The sequence below is a fragment of the Rhinoderma darwinii genome, chromosome 7, assembly GCF_050947455.1.
Source record: "Rhinoderma darwinii isolate aRhiDar2 chromosome 7, aRhiDar2.hap1, whole genome shotgun sequence".
Taxonomy (NCBI): Eukaryota; Metazoa; Chordata; class Amphibia; order Anura; family Rhinodermatidae; genus Rhinoderma; species Rhinoderma darwinii.
Window position 1 is genome coordinate 72447863 of NC_134693.1, and position 23904 is coordinate 72471766.

Genomic DNA, 23904 nt, shown 5'->3' on the forward strand with positions numbered 1-23904 from the left:
GTGATGTATATTCATTATCAGGACACTGCAGTAATGTTATAGTGTGTGTATGAAGCTGCACATAACGATATAACTAGATCGCTAGCGCAGTGTAAATGAATGGAGAGAAGTGTATGATGCCGATTGGTCAGCGACATACACTCCTCTGTACAACGCCCACTTGGTCTAAAATAAGAACACGCCCACTTGGGCATTAAGAAACTCATTAGCATAAAGCTAAAAATCGCTCATAAAGTGGTTTAAAATAGATCGTTTTTCTAAATAAAAAGCACTGCTGTCATCTACATTATTGCGCCGATCTCCTTATATAGGAGATAGGGCACTCATAATGTGGTGACAGAGCCTCTTTAAAGAGGCTCTGTCACCAGATTATAAGTGCCCTATCTCCTACATAATCTGATCAGCGCTGGAATGTAGAGAACAGCAGTGGTTTTTATTTTGAAAAACGATCATTTTTTAGCAAGTTATGAGCAATTTTAGATTTAGTTTCTTAATGCCCAACTGGGCGTGTTTTTACTTTTGACCAAGTGGGTGTTGTAAAGAAGTGTATGAGGCTGACCAATCAGTGACCAATCAGTGTCCTACACTTCTAATTGTTCCAGCCCAGCTTCTTTCACTGCACAATCTCACTGTGCTGTGGATCATGCTGGGCTGGAACAATGAGAAGTGTATGACACTGATTGGTCACCCTCATACACTTCTTTACAACACCCACTTGGTCAAAAGTAAAAACACACCCAGTTGGGCATTAAGAAACTAAATCTAAAATTGCTCATAACTTGATAAAAAATGATCGTTTTTCAAAATAAAAACCACTGCTGTTATCTACATTCCAGCGCCGATCAGATTATGTAGGAGATAGGGCACTTATAATCTGGTGACAGAGACTCTAACTACAAAATCTTACCTCGGTTTCAAAATCCATGTTCAGTATACGGTCAGCTTCATCCATCACCAAGTACTTAATAGATCGAAGACTGAATCCCTTTGTGTTTTCAAGATGGTCAATAAGGCGACCAGGTGTGGCTAATAAAGAAAAAAGGAGGGGGTTGTCCATAGTTATGTAAATAAAGGTTAAAAAGGGAAAGGTGTCACCATTTTTTTTTTCTGGGATCACAACAGTGCAAAACATGTACAATATGATAGAAAGAAACATCATTTTTACAATAACCACTACCAGCCTATGAAATCATGGGTTTAGAGGGGGGAAAAAAAAAAAAAAAAAAAAAAAAGTCTAGCATTTTGGAAACTTTAGGAAATAAATTTCAGGCAAATAAAGCTGGACTGGGGCTGGTGAGGGACACCCCTAGTTAAGTAATACAATTCACATGCCAAGTAAACGGAAACAGATGCCAACAAGTTCTTAGTATGAGAGTCTACCCGTACATTCAATATTTGAGATTTAGATTTATTTGAGTAATAGGAGACTCTCCCAGAATTAAAAAGGGAGTCTTAGATAGCAGGTAAAGATGTAATCGGATTGGCAATTAAGATAATGACATCATACGAATATAGTCCAATTTTATGGACTGATGAGCCCACTGAAATGCCATTAATAGTAGGGTTATTTTGAGTTTACTAAGCCAGGGACTCCATTACCATAGCAAAAATGATAGGAGATAAGGGGCAACCGTGACGTGTGCCATTACTGATATCAAAGGGATCCGAGAGAAAGCCAGGAGGTCAGAACCGTGGCTGAGGGATTCGAGTGCAATGCTAATATGACTGATTTAAAATAGCCGTGTAGACCAAATGATCCAGTATCGGAGATAAATACCCCAGTGAACGTCTTCTCCGCATCCAAGGCTAGGAGCTGAGAAGGAGTCTGACAGGCCTTCGCCCATCGTATAAGGTCAATAAAGCTCCATGCGCTACGGGGAGCCGGATGGCCGGCCACAAAGCCCATCTTACCTGACAATTAAAATTCGGATAATGTGATAGTCTGTCAGACAAAAATTTTGCATACATTTTTATATCCAAATTTATCAAGTGAAATTGGACAGAAGTTTGGTCCGTTAATAGGTTCCTTCCCAGGTTTTGGAAAAGTCACAATGGTGGCGGGTAGCATTTCTTAGGTAAAGGAGCCTACAGAAGCCACCTTATTAAACACGTCAAGGAGATGTGGGGCGAATATGGAGGCGTAGCATTTGTAATAGTGGTTTGTAGAGTAGTCAGGTCCAGGGGCCTTAAATAACTTTAGGGAAGAAATAGCTTTTAAAATCTCGGATATGGTAAACTGTTCTGAAAGGGCTTGCAATTGTGTCGAGGATACCGGTGGCAGAGACACTCTACTCTGTCCAGGAAGCCAGTAATGTCAGAGGCAGAGGGTTGAAAGATTGAAGTATTATTCCTTACGTTATAAAGGGAAATGTAGTAAGACTTAGAGGCTCTGTCACCAGATTATAAATTCCCTATATTGTACATGATGTGATCGGAGCTGTAATGTAGATTACAGCAGTGTTTTTATTTAGAAAAACTATCATTTTTGATGGAATTATGACCTATATTAGATTTATGCTAATGAGTTTCTTAATGGACAACTTGGCGTGTTTTACTTTTTGACCAAGTGGTCGTTGTACAGAGGAGTGTATGACGCTGACCAATCAGCGTCATACACTTCTCTCCATTCATTTACACAGCACATAGTGATATAGCTATATCGCTATGTGCAGCCACATACACACACACACACACACACACACACACATTAACGTTACTGCAGTGTCCCGACAATGAATATACATTACCTCCAGCCAGGACGTAATGTTTATTCAGAAACCTGACACTTCGCTAACACAAACCCGACGCTATAGCACAGCAAGCGTAATCTTGTTTTAAATGACAGTTTACAGCGTAATCTCGAAAGATTACGCTTGCTGTGCTGTAATGTCGGGATTGTGTTAGAGAAGTGTCGGATTCTGAATAGACATCACGTCCTGGCTGGAGGTAATGTATATTCGTTGTCAGGTCACTGCAGTAACGTTATAGTGAGTGTATGTGGCTGCACATAGCGATATAGCTATATCGCTGTGTAAATGAATGGAGAGAAGTTTATGATGCTGATTGGTGTAACCAGAGAAGAAACACTATGGTATATGTCATTCTGAAGTAGAACCAACATATTTTTCAGAGTATCCACCATGATAGGGGCATTGAGGGTAGGGAAATGCTGTAGATCACATTGAGTATCGACCAGGACTGAAGATAGGAAAAGCTTACAAGCAGAAAATCTGGTCCTGTGAGCCGGGCCTTTGCTGACAGGTGAGGCAGTATGAGAAAGTGCAGTTCTTCGTTAGTGACCCTCTCCGCCATCCTCTTGTTCAAATAGAGATCCTCTCTCTTCTGAAAGCGCTTGTCGGATTTGCGATGGGAGCACTGGCAGGGAGAGCCACAGCTAGATGGATGAGATGGAGAGGCAGCTAGTGCAAATGTATCATCTGACACTTGGGTAGAGCTCCCAAAGTATTCTATTAGTTTCCTAGGCGCTGCCTTGCTTTTGTTTGGTCATTGTGGTCGTTCCCTTGACACGATCAAACCGGATCAGTTATATTAGTTAGCAGTTAGTCCTCAATGGAGGTACAGTGACTGTGTAATGCATAGAAAGAACAAGCCAATGGCAGAGAAATAATCTGTACAAAGCAGACTTGGGTAAGGAGTTATCGACTTGAAGGGATACATATACCACTTTTAAAGCACTTTAGGGTTAAGCATAGTATACTTTTCACAGCGTTCCAAACAAAGCTAGCAACGGTAAGGCTATGTTCACATCTGCGTCAGGGCTCCGTTCAGACACTGTTTAATTTACACTGTGTAGTAAATTAAAGTCTATAACCAGACCACAGGCAGGTTAGTCAGATTGCAGACAAATGAAGGGTTTGCTTTGTAAATAGAGACTGCTGCTTGGTATGTCACAGCAGGCCTCAGAAGTCTGAAGCGGAGGAAACTATGTAAAACAGACAGACTCCGTTTAAGGGTATATGCGCGCGCGCGCGCACACACACACACACACACACACAAGAAAATCCAGAGCGGTTTTCAAGGGAAAACCGCTCCTGACTAACGTTTAAGCCACTCGCGTTTTCAGCAGCGTTTTTTACGGCCGTCTTTGGAGCAGTTTTTCTATAGTCAATGAAAATGGCTCCAAAAACAGCTAAAAAAATTAGATGCACTTTTTCGTGGGCGTCTTTCAACGTGCTGTTTTTTGAAAATGAGGCGTAAAAAAACGCCCCGTCCGAACCGAATGCCGTATTTCCCATTAAAATCAACGGGCAGATGTTTGTAGGCGTTTGTATCAGTTTTTTCAGGCGTTTTTCGAGGCGCAAACGCCCCGAAATACGTCTGAAAACACTACGTGTGCAAATACCCTAACTATAACGGAGGGTTCCCCGGACCAGCCAGAATCGAGGAGGGGTGCTAGGCGAGTTCCGCTCCACTGAGACCGCTGCCTGAAAGTCCTCAATAGGCCTTAATGACGCAGGGAATCCGAATACATGTGCCAGAATAGTCATCTATTTATCCGAAGTAAAGGCGAGTGTACGTCTGGGGCTGCTTAATTTAGACCGCTGATTGGAAGGCCTCAACAGGCCCGTGACGGGGGAGACTGTGAAAAACGTCAATAACCCAGAATAATTATACCAGAGTGTACTCCGAGGCATCCGGTGGTGAGGATTGGTGCAGGGTGAAAAGTAAAGAATCCCAGATGGAGAGAGATTACATCCTAATGGTGTCTCTCGGCCGTTCCGTTCTTGGCGGTAAGTGACGCCTTCTGTGATGTCCTCTATCCACCCAAACCTGTACCTGAAAGGGTATCGGAGGAGAGAGGTGTGAAGGGATGCTGATTTCGGCAGGTTAGCTACGCTGTGAGCCGGTGATCTTGCAGGGGCATTAAGATCAGGCGGCCATTCTCCTCAGCACCCAAGCGGTTTTGACACGTAAAATGCACCAAAAAACGCGTCAAATACACGCCGTGTAAACCGGTCAACTGAAAAGTCATTCACCACAGGGTCTTCCCTCTATTCCCAGCCTTTTGGTGTGTCCCGTAGCCACTGCTGCCATGATCAGCACGTCCTACCATTGTACAATCACCCCAAAAACGGAGCAGCACAATGCTTGGTAATTTGAATACAACACTTCCTGGCTTGCAGCCAAAAACAGGAAGGGGTGAGGAGTGTCACTAGTAGAGAGAGGGTGGGGTCCAGTGAAGGGGGAAAAAAAAAAAAAAGAGTGGACCTCGGGACTGATTGGAGGAGAACCCACGCTGGGATGCACAACATACCAATTAAGGAAAGAATAGGATGATCTAGTGAAACTGGAGATCGATCTCAGCAGGCTAGAATCATCTAATGAAGCAGGCGAATGTTCCACGGAGCATAGAGGAAGCCTTCTATGGAGGAAGGACCCCAGGAAGACACTGTAGGAAATACGTGCGACATAACTACGGAGAGCGACATATATATATATATATATATATATATCTATATCGGCACTTAATAAATAGGCGCGCAACACCTTTTCCCATTCTTCCAGGACATTATGGTACAATAAAAGGTGCCGTGAAAAAAATCCAAACAAGCCCTAAACCGACGGGGAAAAACAAAAAACGGAGGGAAATAAAAAACGAAAGGGAATAAAAGGAAAATCGGAATAAAACACAGCTCCCCTTCTGATGCTGAAATTTGCTCCTGCTTGCATCAGCAATTCAAGGATATTAAACCACTTCATGTACTTCAAAAACAGTGGTACACAAAGGCTATGTTCTCACAGAGTTTTTTGCAGGCAGAAAATTCTGCCTCAAAACTCTGTCTGGAATTTTGAGGCAGATTTTGATCTGCCTGCACGCCATTTACAGCGTTACATAGTTTGTACGGTTGAAAAAAGACACATGTCCATCAAGTTCAACCAAGGGATGGGAAAGGGGAAGTGGGATGGGAAAGGGGAAGTAAAAAATTTCTACACATAGGAGCTAATATTTTTTTGTTCTAGGAAATTATCTAAGCCTTTTTTAAAGCCATCTACTGTCCCTGCTGTGACCAGCTCCTGCGGTAGGCTATTCCATAAATTCACCTTTCTCACCGTAAAGAAGGCTTGTCGCCTCTGCAGGTTGAACCTTTCTTTTTCCAGACGGAGGGAGTGCCCCCTTGTTTTTTGAGGGGGTTTTACATGGAACAGGATTTCACCATATTTTTTGTATGTGCCATTCATATATCAGTTAATCATGTCCCCCATTAGTCGTCTTTTCTCAAGGCTAAATAGGTTTACTTCTTTTAATCATTCCTCATAACTTAGATTCTTCAGGCCCCTTATTAGCTTCATCGCTCTTCTTTGTATTTTTTCCCAACTCCAGGGCATCCTTTCTATGAACTGGAGCCCAGAACTGGACTGCATATTCTAGATGAGGCCTTACTAATGCTTTGTAAAGTGGTAATATTACATCCCTGTCCCGCGAGTCCATGCCTCTATTGATACACGACAATATTTTGCTGGCCTTTGAAGCAGCTGATTGACACTGCATGCTGTTATTTAGTTTATGATTTACAAGTACACCCAGATCCTTCTCAACAAGTGACTCCCCCAGTGTAGCTCCCCCTAGGACATATGATGAATGCAGGTGGTTCGTACCCAGGTGCATAACTTTACATTTATCCACATTAAACTTCATTTGCCAAGTGGACGCCCAAACTCTTAGTTTGTTTAAATCTGCCTGCAATTCACAAACATCTTCCATAGTCTGAACTATATTGCATAGCTTGGTGTCATCTGCAAAAATAGAAATTGTGCTATTAATCCCTTCCTCTATATCATTAATAAATAAGTTGAATAATAGTGGTCCCAGCACTGAACCCTGGGTTACACTACTTATAACTGGGGACCATTCAGAGTAGGAATCATTGACAACAACTCTCTGGATACGGTCCTTGAGCCAATTCTCAATCCAATTACAAACTATACTTTCTAAACCTATAGTCCTTAATTTACCCATTAGACGTCTATGGGGGACAGTGTCAAATGCCCTTGCAAAGTCCAAAAACACTATATCCACAGCGGCACCTCTGTATAGGCTTCTGCTTACCTCTTCATAAAAACATATCAGGTTGGTTTGACAGCTTCTGTCCTTTGTAAAACCGTGCTGGCTGTCACTTATAATACTACTTATTGTCACATAATTCTGTATATAGTCCCTCAATAGCCCCTCAAACATTTTCCCCACAATTGATGTTAAGCTTACTGGTCTATAATTACCCGGCGAAGACCTAGAGCCCTTTTTGAAAATAGGCACCACATTTGCCCTGGGCCAGTCCCTTGGCACTATACCAGTCATGAGAGACTCTCTAAATATTATGAAGAGGGGGGACAGAAATAACTGAACTAAGCTCCTTAAGAACTCTAGGGTGTAACCCATCTGGTTCCGGGGCCTTGTGTACATTTATTTTATTTTATTTAGCTTGCACCATATCTACATTCATCCAATTCAGTATATCAACTGATATATTAACGGCACTGGCAGCGGCTACATCAGCTGCTCCTTCTTCTGTTGTATATACAGAGCGGAAGAACCCATTTAGTAACTCTGCCTTCTCTTGATCCCCTGTGACCAACTCCCCATTACCACTATCTAAGGGTCCTACATGTTCAGACCTTGGCTTTTTTTCATTTATATGCTTGAAGAATTTTTTAGGATTTGTTTTACTATCCTTGGCCACCTGCCTTTAATTTTGTATTTTTGCTGATTTTATTATCTTTTTACAGATTTTATTAAGCTCTTTATATTTTACAAAGGCTACAGATGTACCCTCAGATTTGTATTTTTTAAATGCCCTTTTTTTTGTCACGTATTGCCCTTTTTACAAAAGGTGTAAGCTATGTGGGGTTTAATTTTAGTCGTTTATACTTGTTACCTATAGGAATAAATTTTGCAATATAATTATCCAAAGTAGATTTGAAAATCTCCCATTTATCATTTGTACCGTTATTTAACATTAGTTCTTCCCAGTCTATATCCTGAATTGCAGCCCTCATCCTGGGGAATTTGGCTTTCTTAAAATTAAATGTTTTTGCCCTCCCAGCCTGCGTTTGTTTTTTACAGTATAGGTAAAATGTAACTATATTGTGATCACTGTTACCGAGGTTTTCACGAACATTGACATTCCCAACAAGCTCTGCATTATTAGAAATGACCAGATCCAACAGAGCTTCACCTCTAGTCGGGTCTTCCACAAACTGGCCCATAAAATTTTCCTGCAACAGGTTGAGGAAATGTCTCCCCTTTGCGTTTTTCGCCTGCGGCCATTGATCACCGCGGGCAAAAGACGCCGCGAAATACGCTTTCTCTGCCTCCCATTGATGTCAATGGGAGGTCAGAGACGTAAACGCCCGAAGATAGGGCATGTCGCTTTTTACGGCGAGACTGATTTTGGGAGGCATTTTCCGTTGTTTTTTGGTGCGTTTTCCGACACGGTTTCCGCATCAAAAAACTCTGTGCGAACTGGCCTCAAAACCTGCAACTAGCATCCAGCAACAGAGCGTCAATCTATGCATAATCAATCCCAAGAAAAGAAACAAAAATCTTTTGCAGTGATGACGTGCCACTGTAACCAATCACACCCATGAGCGGCTCAAAGACCAGCGGCCACCACCGGAGCAATCGAACAGGTAATTATTTTATAAAATTTTCAGCTCTTAGAAAAAGGTTTTAAATCCAGGGCAAACCCTTTAACAAATTAATTAAATGAAAAGTATTTATACCAACTACAACATGAGGCTTCTTTGCCAGTGCCAGGGCTTGGGACATCATATCAATTCCACCAACAACAACAGCTGAAAAGAAGAAAAAACAAATACAATACAGAAAAACATTAGTTTGCTTTTAAAATCAATGTATGTATGATTTAGGCCTGTTTTAGACAACTAATGCAGCTTGCATTTTAGGGTCTTATTACAACTGTAATACTAGAACCTCCTGTGGCTATACTGAATGAAGCCTAGATCACCGTAGGGTTCTACTGAGGTTTAGTAATACAGACGGTCGTGTGTTGCGCCTGTAATATGTTAAAATCCAAAATTTGATTACAGCTGTATATAACATTACATTAAAGTGTAGCTAAACGTTTGATGGTGGAGGTCCGAGCACCGAGACCCCCACCAATCGCTAGAACTAAGCGGCAGAAGCGCTCGGGTAAACGCTCAGCCGCTTCATGTCTGTTCGGCTTTTTCCGGAAATAAATGTATCGTGTACAGACTCAATAGAAAGTCTATGAGCCCGTACTCGGATACACAGTTTTCAGCTGCTTCGTTCTATCGATTGGTGGGTGTCTCAGCGCTCGGACCCCCACCAATCCAAACTTCTATGACATGTCAGAAGTTTGTCAAACGTTTAGCTACACTTTAATACAAATCACCAGTAAAAAGGACTTGACTTAGCCCCTCATATATATTTATAGGGAACTAGTGGACAATCAGCTTCCCCAGACTTCTAAGACCATGTTCACAAGTAGAATAAACACTGCAGAATTTTCTGTGCAGATATTCCGCAGCTTATTACAGTAGCAGCAAATCGGGTGAGATTTCAACAAATCTCATCCACGCGCTGCCTATAAAACCAGAAGAAGCGGTCGGGAAGAGAAATTCTAAACGCAATTTCATCCCGCAGTAAGTCAATTGCAGAATTTTAATTACATTTGCAGCAGAATTTCCCCACTGAAAATTTTACACTAAGGCTGAAGTCACACGAGCATGTTCGGTCCGTAAAGGACGGAACGTATTTCGGCCCGAACACACTGCAGGGAGCCGGGCTCCTAGCATCATAGTTATGTACGACGCCAGGAGTCCCTGCCTCGCTGCGGGACAACTGTCCCGTACTGTAATCATGTTTTCAGTACGGGACAGTAGTTCCACGGAGAGGCAGGGACTCCTAGCGTCGTACATAAGCATGATGCTAGGAGCCCGGCTCCCTGCATTGTGTTCGGTCCGGGACTTGCGGCCGAAATACGTTATGTCCTTTACGGATTGAACATGCTCGTGTGAATCCAGCCTTATTGTGAACATGGCTCAACTATGCGGTAATAAGAAATGAAGGGGAATGGGTGTCACTACAAAAAGCACCACTGTGGAAGCTATAAAAGGCAGCCATACTGGACCCCCCCCCCCCCCAGCTTTCACAGAAACATATTACTTTGGGGAAAAATAATCGGTTATTAATTGCAATTATACATGGGTAAATACAACTGGTCTGAGAAAACTAAGCACAATTGAACGTTCACACATTAATTTTAATAACCCAGATAACTCCTTTAACACGTGACAGTGTATGCATAATCTGAATGTTAAAATCCAACATACCGCTCTTAACGCCAATGGACGAACCAAGAGCCTCAAACTGCTCTGAAATCTGAAATGCTAATTCTCTTGTTGGTGTGAGAATCAAGGCATAAAGTCTCTGTGGGCTCTCGAGCAATGTCTGAAGGATAGGTAATGCAAACGCTCCAGTCTTTCCTGAACCAGTCTCAGCCAGACCAATGATGTCCCGACCTAAATAAAGTGGTGAAACAAAATTATCTTGTGATAAGCAATGAGTAGAATTGTTCCCCTTTTCTATTAGATAGTGCATACTACACAGAGCTTTAGGAAAGGCAGGATACTCTATGACGGACCAACGCAAACCTACGGTACTTATATTAGGAAATTGCACTAAAATCACCATGCACCATAGTTTAGTGTTAGGCAGTACACCAGACAAGTCTACGCCAATTGGCCACTCTCAAGTAACTAACTTCCTTCTGTTAGCGCTCATACAAACTGTCGTATTACAACTCTGTTTTGTATGGAGGAATAATAAGGCTGCACTGTACCTGCATATGCTCCCAGTTTCATACAGAGCGATAAGAGGTTTTTCTCTGTCATATTGAGTTCTAATCCAAAAGAAAAACTGTGGCATGTTTCATAAAGGTGTCCATATTAATTACATGGAAGTTGTGTTAAAGAGGCCCTGTCACCAGTTTGTGGTTTTTTTAAAACGTTTATTTTTGACAGTTATGAGCATTTTAAGTGTTATGCAAATTTGCTCTTAATGCCCGAGTGGGCGTTTTTTTTTTTTACTCTTGACCAAGTGGGCGTAGGAAAGAGAAGTGTATGACGCTGACCAATCAGCGTCATGAATGGAGAGCAGGACCAAATCAGCGTCATACACTTCCCTTCATTCATGTCCAGCTTAATCCACAGCACAGTGTGATGTACCTCACACATTGACCCAATGTTGTCCATTATGACTGAGGAACATGATGGGGTTAATTACTATTAACGTGAGGCACATGGAGGTTCATAAATCATAATACCTCGTGCCTCACATTAATAAAATAAAAACTCTCTCATTTTATAACAGCGTAAAAGTCATAAAGGACACTATAAAATGGTTACTACAGTCGTGACAATACCGAATGTGTATATTTTATGTATTGAGACTTATTTTAATATTTATCTTAAAAAATGTGTTTTTTTTATTTAAAATTACCGTACTTTATAAATGTTTTTTTTTTTTTTTAACTTTAATGTACTGGCCTAAAGCTATATACCGATAGTAATATGGTCAGACAGCTCCCCTATATGGTATGTCCCTCCACCGCGTCACAGGGATTCCCTGTGACACGATCCAAAAGGCATCCCCCCCTTCTCATTTTCCTCTTGAATGCTGCGGTCAGCTTTAAACGCAGCATTCAGGGGAATAGCAGCGGAGAGGAGAGGTTTCTCTGATCTCCGCCGTTCGAGCAGGGCTGTAGCTGTGTAATACAGCCATTGCCCCGTTCCTGACAATTAGTGCGCGCGCGCGATAAGCATGATGTGATGAGGCCGGCACTGCTCTAATGAGCGACGGTGACATACCTGAAGACCGAACATGGGGGTGTTTTGCAGTGTGCCCGCCACGTTCTGCCTTCAATCATTAGTGCAGCGCTGGTCGCATCACATCAGGTTGAACGCGAGCGCACACTTGTCAGGAGCGGGGCAATGGCTGTATTACACTGCCGCAACCATGCTCGAACAATATTCATGTGTTACTATACTTACTTGTTCGGCAGTACAGCTTAGCAGCGAAATACATGAATTAACGGTATTGAACCGTTTGAGGATGCACGGTATGGAAACAGTATCGAAATTTCGATGCATCGTGCAACCCTACCCTACACACTGCAAATGTTGAAAATAAGCAGCATTTCCATGTATGACTAAACATAACCGCGAATTTGAAAATCTGCAGCATGCTCTGATTTTTACCTAGATTTTTTCTCTGCTACTTGTGAATCAGGTTTTCAAAACCCCATCCACGTGTACTGTACATTGTGGTATTTGCACTGAGGAATCCGCACCGCAAACATGTGGCAAAATCCACCCGGTTTAAACCCTACCTTAGATTTGTTTTGTGAGATATAGACACATATACACATGCTGAGTGTGCATGCTTTAACCACACAAGAGTGTGCATGCTTTAACCATGACACCATAGAATGCTTTTGCTTATCCTTGGTGCGTATGCATGAAGTAAACGAGTCACGCAACCATGAAAACTAAGGACGCTTGCTCTCTGGGCTTCTCCAATTGGCCACTGCATCCTCTCACGAGGTTTTGCTGTGTAGTTGCTAATAGGCATACACAATACATCGAAACTTTGATACGGTTTAGGAATCCCAGTGATGCGATTGAGTGACTTACCATATATGGGCAGTCATCCCAGAGTCCATTGAAGCACCCCAGAGGTTTCTTACCATATTTCCTGTTGTTAGGACATACCAAAGTATGGCCTAACAACTGCCTGTGTACTATCCGTACACAGGCTAATGTACTGGCATATAGATATATGGCAATACATTTGGGTTTAAAAATAAAAAAGTACAAACAAAGTAATGTTAAATAAATACACATTTTTTACAATAAAACATTCAAATAAGTCTCAGTACATAAAATATACACATTTGGTATTGGCGCGGCCGTAATAACCTGCACAACAAGTTTCTTGCGTCATTTATGGTGTACGCTATAAAAAAATAAAATCTTCTTTCACTTTTTAATGTGAGGTGTGATGAATTTAACCACCATGTGCCTCACATTAATAGTAAGTAACCCCATCATGTGCTTTACACATTAACCCAATGTTGTCCATTATGACTGAGAAACAGACTATTAGTGTGAGGCACATTCAAAATTCATCACACCACGTACCTCACATCAGAAAATGGAAGAACTTATATATTTTTTTTATTGCTGTTGGCAAAGTCTCGTTTTGGTATCGAAAATCGAAATACTACACAAAGTATCGTTATCGAAGTCCAAATTCTGGTATCGTGGCAACCCTAGTTGCTAATAAAGGGTGTTTGGTGCATGCGCAATACATCCCAAAGGACGCTATGTAAAACCAGCTAGTTAAAATCGCTAGTGGAATACGTATATCCGATTGGGGAGTGGCTCCATTCCCCACCTCCACTGTAGCTAGTATGTATAATTGGCTATTTTGATGCTATTATTACACCGTATACTTTTCACCTGCATGAACGGGTTAATATGCTGTATTTGTTACGTGCAATGTGTTTTCTATGATATTGTATCAATTACACTTGATTGTCACATGCGGGTATATAGCCCGGGCAGTTTGTATATCACACTGCTTGAGAAAGCCTCCATGACAAGGTTGAAACATTGCAGCATTGACATGGATGAATAAAGCACTTTTTAATACTTTGAAAAAAAATATGTTGGTGTGCTGCAAATTCTTAGTTTTTCACACACACACACATATATATATATATACACACATACACACACTAGGGATGCACGGTGCATCGAAACTTCGATACTGTTTCGATACTGTGCATCCCTAAACGGTTCGATACTGCTATTTCCTGTATTTCGATACTGAGCTGCGCAGCCGCACAGCTCAGTATAGTAATACATGAATGTATGGGAGCGCGGCTGCGGCTGTGTAATTCAGCCACAGCCCCGCTCCTGAGTCCTGACATGTGCGCGCCGTCAGGATGATGCGATGTGGCCGACGCTGCACTAATGAGCGGCGGCACTGGAGACAGAACATGGCGGGCGCACTACAAAACACCCCCATGTTCTGTCTTCAGTGCCTGAACCACCGCTCATTAGTCAGCGCTGGCCGCATCACCTCATGCTGACCGCGCGCGCACTTCCTGTCAGGAGCGGGACAATGGCTGTATTACACAGCCGCAGCCCCGCTCTATAACGGCGGAGATCAGAGAAACCTCTCATCTCCGCCGTTATTCCCGTGAATGCTGCGATCACAGCGGACTGCAGCATTCGGGGGAAAAGGAGAAGGGGGGATGCCCCTTGGATCGCGTCACAGGCAATTCCTGTGATGCGATTGAGGGACATACCATATATGTGCAGACAGCCCAGGGTCCATTGAAGCACCCCAAGGATGTCCTACCATATTAGCTGACTGCAGCATTAAGGAGAAAATGAGAAGGGGGGATGCCTCTGGATCGCGTCACAGGGAATTCCTGTGACGCGATCGAGGGCCATACCATATATGGGCAGACAGCCCAGGGTCTATTGACGGACCCCAGGGCTGTCTTACCATATTTCATGTTGTTAGGACATACCCAAGTATGTCCTAACAACTGCCTGTGTGCTATCTGTCCACAGGCTAATGTACTGGCACATATCTGATATATGTCAGTACATTAAAGTTTAAAAATAAAGTAAAAACAAAGTAGTGTTAAAATTTTAAAAAAATACACATTCACCTTTTTTTACAATAAACATTAAAATAAGTCTCAATACATAAAATATTCACACATTCAGTAATGGCGCGCACAACAATTTTTTTGCATCATTTATGATGTGTGCGCTGTAAAAAAATAAACACTGCTTTCTATCACTTATTAATGTGAGACACGAGGTGCGATGAATTTAACCTCCATGTTCCTCACATTAATAGTAATTAACCCCATCATGTACCTCACACATTAACCCATTATGACTGAGAAACATGATGGGATTAATTACTATTAATGTGAGGCGCGTTCAAAATTCATCACACCTCGCGCCTCACATCAGAAAACGGAAGAATTTTTTTTTTATTACTGTTGGCAAAAGTATCGAAATTGGTATCGAAATCGCAATACTAAACGAAGTATCGGTATCGAAGTCCAAATTCTGGTATCGTGACATCCCTAATATACACACACTTTTTTTTTTATCCAACTGCTGCCTACTATAATCATCTAGCATTCACATAAGCCACAACATATTATACACATCTTGAAACTACTGTTTCATTCTGCTCAATAAAGCTTGTTCGTTCAGTGATAACCGTTATAAACGTACACGAGGACAGAAAAATATTGCTGGGACTAAAGCCAGGATAATTCATATAAAAATTTATATGTTTTGGTTTATTTCAAAATGAATATTAAACAAAAAGGGTCAAACAGGTCATAAGTATCAATAAAGGTGAATACATAAAATTCCCACAAACCCTTCACTTCCAAAAAAAAATAATCACTAGCCAGTAAATATGATACACATGACTGGATAAATCTTATTATATTTAATATATTATAAATATTATGCAAAAAAACAGGGCCTCAATTCATCTATGTGTAGCCCTGCTAAAAATTCATAATCCAAAATGCATGTAATAAATACTATATCAAAATACATAAATATAACCATTGCAATGGATTAATAAGAACACGGACCAATGGGAGATCCGATAGAGCTGGTGAGAGTGAAATGGGATCGGGATATCGGTTCTTTGCCCAGAAAGGAGTGGGAGGAGATCTTAGCGTCATCGTGCCATCTTTCTCTCAGTATGGCGCAGCGGAGATCACAACTCTTTTTGATACATCGAGTGTACCGAACCCCTTGGGTGCTAAAACAGATGGGGCTCAGATCGGATGCTAAATGTCCTAGGTGTACAGAGGAGAAGGCGGACATATATCATATGTTCTGGACATGTGGGGCCTTGCGGACCTTATGGGGGGAGATATTGGAACTGATAAAAAAGGTATATGGTATGAAATTGGCGGCAGATCCAAAAGGTATTGCTGTTGGGGTTTGTGGGAGAACTGGAGAGCGACAGGTTGGAATGTTTGGCAATTGCAAAAATTCTATATCAGACTAGGAAGTGTATCGCTAAACATTGGCTGGACGTAGAACCCCCCGTGCAGAGGGAAATTGTGGGACTGCTAAATCATAACATTCTGATGGAGTATAAAATATTTTTGAAAAGGGGCAATGTGAAGAAATTTGATAAGCAGTGGGGAAGATGGTTGGCCTGACCTGGGGTGGTGTCCTCTGAACTGAGCAGAATACGGACGCAAGTCTTATAAGGGACCATTTGTAGTCACTTTAGGAGCAGATGGGGGAGGAAATGATGGGTCCTGCTAATGGAACTATTCTTGTATCGAGGGTAAATGTTAGAGATGCTGATGGGGGCTGTGTAGGGGTTGAGTGGGGATGCAATTTTGAGGTTTTTTCTGCCATGCTGGAACTGTTGTATATGATGCTGATACAGTTGTTATATGACTGTGAATGTCTTATTGTTCTTATTAATAAAAATTGGATTGATTTAAAAAAAAAAAAAAAAAAAAAAAAAAAAAAAAAAGAACACGGACCAAAAAGGGAGATCTGCCATGAAGTAATTCAGACGCTATAATAGGAAACATGAAGGTGCGCGACACGTCAGTAGACTAGACCGAAGTCAATTCTGGAAAGAAAAAAATGTTCATGGAAGAACAATACATCCAGGATATTAATGCAATGTATCAAGCTGAATAGAATTCCAGAAATGAGTCAGCTCCTACTGGTATACATATATAGGAATGTAGTAGCCCTGTATCACCAGGATATCCAAATTAATACACTAGCGGCTTTAGATGTTTCGCCACTCCTACCAATATATGCCCGTCATGCATTTTAGTCATCAAGACTTCATTGATCATATACAGCCATTAGATATCAATTGGCCAAAAAGAGATTCTGCACAAGCTACCTGAAGCCACCTTCAAAAGCAATATGTCCACGTCAACAATATATATGTACACTGGTTCTACTGGTTGTTACCTATGGTCATTTGACATCAACAGTAGGTATATGCATTGATTCCACTGATGAAATAATAGTTATGCAGTAAACAAATTATTGGCAATAGTCATTTGACCATAAGGCTACATTCACACGAGCATATCAGATTCACACGTGTGAAAAACGAGCGTATCAGATTCACACGTGTGAAAAACGCGCGTGAATCTGGTCCGTGTGTTGCGTTATGCATCAGAGTGCTTTGTGTGTGTCATGCGTTATTCACGCACTCGCAAAGCACATTTTTTTTTTTTAATTATTATTTTCAATTGAATTGAGGAGCAAATCACGCACCGCACACGGATCTGCATCTGTGTGAGGTGCATGGTTTTCACGCACCATTTGGCTTCAATCGGCGCGTAGGTGCATGAAAACGCACCAATATAGGACAAGCAGTAAGTTTCACACAGCGGAGTCTTGCTCCGTGTAAACTCACGCATGTGTGAACGGCCCCATTGAAATCAATGGGCCCGTGTGCTGCGCGCGATTTCCATGTGCAGGACACGAACATTAATCACGTTCGTGTGAATGGGCCCTTAGGCATCATCCCCAGATGCAGTTTTACCCACGACCTGGTGGAACTATGGAATTCCAAGCACGAAGGAAACAGCCAGAGTATTATCCAGCGTTTTTTTTGTTAGAGCCACAGCATTATAGACGTCGCGTCTTGGCATTGAGTATGGGCTAATTACTCCTTACGCTCCATGTGGAGGCAGCGTCCTGCGTCACCGACGCATTTCATCCACAAGTGGACGTCTTCAGGCAAAGTAGGTCTCCTACTCATCTATTTGTAGTACATATTTAGAGGCCTTACAAGTAAATTAACACGATGCATGCATATAGTTAAGATGAATTTTTATAATAAAGAAAAATACATTTTTATATGAATTATCTCGGCTTGAGTCCTTCGCTTTATTGTCCAAAATATTTTTCTGCAGTTTATAACTATTTAAGAAGATTTCTTGACATTGTAAAGCTGGGGGATTGTGTGGTCATTTGGGGTCTTGTGTTTCTCATTAATACTTCAGTAAACCTTACCTTGAAGGGCCACAGGAATTGCCTCAATCTGAATCTTGGTTGGACTTTTCCATCCTAGCTGCTCACATGTTTCACATAAAACATCGGTTACTCCCTAAAATGTAAAGAAGATTGTATGTTGAATAACCTGAATTCACACTACATTTGTCGTATTTGTAGTACGCTTGGTGTATGCTATGGGAAAGCTTCTGGCACATGTGTCAAACGTATCCATAGGTCCCCATTCACCCAACTGAAGGCAAAAGTCTGTCCTTTTGGCCCGTCGGGCTGGTATACATTTATATCCAACTGTACGGAATAGCGCTGTCTGCTGTGTTTTACCATACAGAGGTGTCCTGCAAAAAACCTATACCACGTGCTATATGTTTTTTAATCATGGGGAGCCTATGGGCGACGGTTGCCACTTAGAGTACCAGTTCGAGGTATAAGGCTGGGACAGTAATTCCACGGAGAGGCAGGGACTCCTAGCGTCGTACATAACTATGATGCTAGGAGCCCGGCTCCCTGCAGTGTGTTCGGTCCTTTACAGACGTAACATGCTCGTGTGAATCCAGCCTAAGTCCTGAAATCCGTTGTATACTGCAAACAGTGTGAAAAGACCCTTATCATGGAAGCAACGCTACCAAATATTTCCATTGATGCAACATTCAGGCCAAATAAATCTCTTCAGTATTTTAAGAAGTCTAGTAAAAGAAATATAAAAAAAAATACAATACAAATATATATTAAACATCCATACAAAGTGCACCAGCATTAATTTGCTATGCAGAGTATGCGCAGCAACTGAGCTAGAACAGCGTCTCACCAGTTGTAGCGAAAAAGCGGCAGAATTTTCTAGTAAATAAGTAGCACCGCATACAACTATAAAGCCACACTCCCTTTTTCCAACATTTCACAAGTGTTTGGGGGGAAAAACAAAATAAACGTTTGGTATTAATAAATAAGGTGCCCAGTCTGAACACAATTATTTTCAATAAAAGTGTGCCAGAAAACTTGCGCTATTTGCACGAATGTCCCTACTTAACTATTTGATACGGTTTATCCCATCTCCAGACATCCCTTAAAAGCTATATACACCCTCAAAATATTTTGTGTTTTTTTTTCCTCTATAAAAAAGTGTGTTTGGTGCAACTTTCAAAATACTTATTAAAAATTATTTTTACTTTTTGAGATACAGCTGCTTTGTACACAGCACTGAAACCTTTATCTGTCAGGACCGCAAAACTGACGGGTTCAGCCTCAGCGGTCCTGCGTGTCGGTTGAGCTTCTATCGATCACATCCAAGTTCATAACTTAGACGTGATAGATTACAAGGTGGATCCTCGCCGCTGTCACTGATCCCATCAGACCGGCGGTCCTGACGGATTCAGGCCTTTGCGCAAGATACAGCTGCTCTGTATACAGAATACAAAGCAGCTTTATCTAAAAAAGCAAAAATAATATTTAATAAAATGTATTTTGAAAGTTGCAAACACACGGATAGACATTTTTATAAAAACAAAAAAAATGAAAAATTTAAAAAAGGTGTACCGTATTTTTCAGACTATAAGACGCAGTTTTTAGCAAGAATTAATCTTGCTAAAAAGTCCGTGTCTTATAGTCCGCAGTCAAGGAACCCGGCATCGCCGGGCCCCATGACCACTTCATTACTTAACCCCTTCCCGACCCATGACGTGCCATCACATCATGGAGCAGGGGGGGGGGGGATGATGTATGGAGCGGGCTCACGCACTGAGCCCGCTCCATACACTGCAGGTGTCAGCTTCTGACACACTGCTATAACGGCCAGGAACAGCAATTTCGCTGTTCCTGGTGGTTTAAATGGCTTGTGCCATAAAACACACGCATCCCCATACATGTGATCGATAAAGAGAACGGGGACGGAAAGTTACGAAGACTGCTGCATGAGAAGCTGTGACTTCCGCGTTCTGCGTCCGGCATATAAAGATTTATTGGAAATCCTCAGTGAAACTAAAGGGTCCTTTTACACCGGCCAGAATATAAAGGAGCGCTGATCTTCGTTAATCGGTGCTTGTTTTCTCCTTTCACAAGGAGCTATGATCGGTAATGTATGGGGAGGAGCGATCGTTACTACAATCTCTCGTCCTTATGCATTTTCCATCATATCAGCAGCACATCTCCCGGTTTACACAGGGAGATATGCTGCAGACAACGATAATATTTTGCTCTGCATAAACTATATGATTGGCCAATAAACTAGCGTTTGCTCGTTCATTGGCTGATCGTTGCCCTGTTTACATAGGCCCTGTTTTCATATGAACGCTCGTTTGCCTGATCAACGGCCCATGTAAAGAAGCCTTAAAAGGGGTTGTCTGGGCACAGGGCAGTTTTTCATACTGATAACCTATCCTCAGGATAGGTCATCCGTATACGATCAGTGGGTGTTCAACATCAAGATTTGATCAGCTGTTTCGGCTGCCTCTGAGCACCGGATGTCCGTGCCGGAAGCAGATTCAAGTGAATACGAGCAGAGCTGCAGTACTGAATAACATCTGGTGCCCGGAGGCAGAAGATTGGTGCGGGGTCCAGGTGTCAGACCCCTACCGATCACGTACTGATGACCTACGTCACAGTCGTCTATAGCAAACAGATATCATCTTTCATTTTAGAATAGGTATTTAGGAAGTGGATATTGGTTACTTTGGGTAACACTGAAAGTTTAACAGCATTTTGAAAGCGGCCAAATAGGCCACACGCACACAAAGCGTATTACGTGAGGATTCGCCGCGCAGATTTCTCTGTGGCTAATCTGCAGCGTAATAAAGTATCGGTAAAGTAAACGAGATCACAAGTAATCTCATCTACACGTTGCAGTTTCTCCACCCCTAAACTGACCTGCGGTTTGTGTATTTTAAAATCTGCAGCACGTCAATTTATCTTGCGTTTCCATCCAAAAATTGTATCTGACAAGTTCATAATAGAAACGCAACAAAATCTGCAGGATAAAAAGACCGCACCAATTTCCACGTGAAAATGTTTTGCAATGTGCGCATTTAGCCTAAGGCTCGGGTAAAGGGGGCTCTGGCCTAGTGCTATAAAAAAAAACAAACACAAAAAAAAACGCTGTCTCTATAAAGAATAGTACAATACATTACACCACAAATGAGACCTATGTAAGGCAAGAAGAAGCTTAGCAGCCTGTAACCTGCGGTGCTCCAGCTGAGGAGACCCGACACAGCCTGCAGTCTGTTAACGCACGCTGGCAGTTGTAGTTTACGAGGCACAGAGAAGGGGGGCACCAAAAATTGAGAAAAAAGTGCATATAGCTTCAGTCATAACCACTAAACTCAGTGAGCCCAGTTTCCAGCCTTAATACCCCCGGACATAACACAGAGCAGCTCACATTCCTATTGCATTTCACTGAAACGTTAACACAGCAATAGGTGAGCTCTAAACAAAAAGGACGAGCACGACGTATCCTCACCAAGTCTCGAAAAGTTGTCTCTTTTTCCTGGGGTTCTGTGGCCTCCACGTGTGCCGCCATGTTGCTTGAGGGAAGCTGCCTGCGCACGCCAGGTCACGTCACGTGACCGGATGCTGCGCTGTTATAGGACGTTGTAGAAAAAGCTGAGGCTGTTGATGATGGAGTCAGTAGATGGTACGGGCTTGTGTGTTGTGTACGTAGTGACAATACATCGGGGTATAGTTAGAAGAATGTCGTGAGGTCTGGCTGAGCGCCATATTAATTAGGATCTTCTCTTATAAATATTTGAGATGTGCCAGAAAAAAGTGGTGTGCTTTTCAAGTTGCTGAATTTCCATGTCATTAAACGGAAAACGCTATTTCCAAGAGCCATAACTTTTTTTTAAATTTTTCATCAATGGAGCGGTGTAAAGGCTTATTTTTTAGCGGGAAGAATTTTAGTTTCTATTAGCACTACAAAAAGTGCCGTATAATGTACTGGGAAACTGAAAACAATTCTGTGGGGTGGAACTGGAAAAAATTGTGATTCCTCCATTGTTTTTATGGTTTTCACTGTGCGGTAAAAACGACAACGTAACTTTATTCTGCGGCTCAATATGATTACGGATACGTTTTTTTTTTGTTTTTTTTTAAAAAAAGTTATTACTTTTTGGCGTTGTTCACACAGTGCAGATTTGCTGCAGATTTTGCATGTATTTTGTAAGCCAAATCCTGAATTAGATGCAGGAGAGCAGACCTATAAGGGTAAGGCCACGCGGAGCGGCCCTGACATGGTCGCAACGCGGCCAACAGCTGCGCAGGCACCATGTTCGGTGCGGCTGTCCAATAGCTTGTTAGTGGCCGCACGTTATTGCGGGTAAACTGTCCTGTTATCTGAAAAGTGGTGCAGCCATGTATTAATACACCCTTTATGGCCGCACGATTTTGCAGGTTACAACAACTTACCCCCCATTCATTCTCTATGGCAGCGCCGGAAAAAGCCAAACACTGCACTCTGCTATCTCCGGCGCTCCCATAGAGAATGAATGGAGCGGCGGTGCGCATGAGCGTGTAACCGTACTCCTTAACGAGGTATTTAACAGTCGCGCCTACATAATGCCTGCGTGGTTGTTGGCCGCGTTGCGACCATGTCAAGGCCGCTCAGTGTGGCCTTTCCCTAAGGCCTTTCTTTATATATTTTTGCAGTTCCGCTTCTGGTTTTGGCTTAAAAAATACATGCAAAATCTGCCATGTGGGAACCCAGCCGTACATAGAAAAAACTATTTGTTTAAAAAAAATTGTTTTGTTTTACCACATTCTGAGAGCCGAAACTCTTTATTTTTTTTCGTCGACTGAGCGGTGTGAGGACTTATTTTTTTGCGGGACAAGCGTTAGTTTATATTTGTACTGTTTTTGTACCATTTTTAGATACATACGAGTTTTTGATCACTTTTTCCCCTAAATTTTAGTGTTAATGTGGCCAAAAAAACTGCAATTCTGGTGTGTTAAATGTATTCTTTTTTACGGCGTTCAACGTGCAAATTAAATAATGTTATATTGTAATAGTTCAGACTTTTACGGACACTAGAATACCAATTTTGTTCATTTTTTTTAATTTTTTACATGACTTTAGTGACAAAATGGGAAAAGGGGGGTTTTAGAACTTTTAATATTTTTTTTAATTTATTGTACACTACTGAAAATGTAACTTTTTTTTTACACTTTTTATTAGTATTCGCGATTGTCAGATTGCTAGTTCAATACACTGCGATACTTATGTATTGCAGTGTATTGTCATTTTTACAGGCTTCTGTTAAAGGGGTTGTCCACTACCGGACAATTGATGACCTATCCCCCCTATACGATCAGTGGGGGTCCGACACCCGGACCCGCACCGATCAGCTGCTACGGCTGCCTCAATGCACCAGACGTCCGTGCCAGAAGCAGATGGCTCCGATCATGGAATAGCGGCTGAGCTGCAGTACTGCAACTCTGCTCCTATGAGCAGAGCAGCAGTTTGTCAGCACAGTCCCAACTGCTTCCTGCTCCGTACGTTGCATACTGTGCAGTGACATCCGGTGCCCACAGGCACCTGATCGGTGCCGGGTCCAGGTGTCGCACCCCCATTGATCGTATACTCATCAGTTGTCCGATAGTGGACAATCCCTTTAAGCCCTGCCACGGGCTATTGACTATCTAAGTGGTTAAGCGGCTAGGAACAGAGCGACCTCTGTTCCTGGCCGATAGTGCAGGGTGTCTGCTGTAATGCAAAGCTGAGACACCCGTAGCAAACTTCACCCCCCCCCCCCCGCACCAGGACGTGCAGTTACGTCTAGGTGCGTGAAGGGGTTA

General features: G+C 42.2%; 1 protein-coding gene across 1 annotated transcript in view; it reads right to left on the minus strand.

The window, feature by feature from the left end:
- Positions 1–21684, minus strand: part of DDX47 (DEAD-box helicase 47) — a 104861-nt gene extending 83177 nt beyond the window's left edge. The window contains exons 1-5 of the mRNA XM_075833538.1: positions 21575–21684; positions 18130–18223; positions 10336–10524; positions 8743–8814; positions 908–1026 (exon numbers count right to left, since the gene is read on the minus strand). Coding sequence (XP_075689653.1) covers positions 908–1026; positions 8743–8814; positions 10336–10524; positions 18130–18223; positions 21575–21634 — 534 coding nt within the window. The 5' untranslated portion in view covers positions 21635–21684. The remainder of the gene's footprint in view (positions 1–907; positions 1027–8742; positions 8815–10335; positions 10525–18129; positions 18224–21574) is intronic.
- Positions 21685–23904: the final 2220 nt, after the last annotated feature.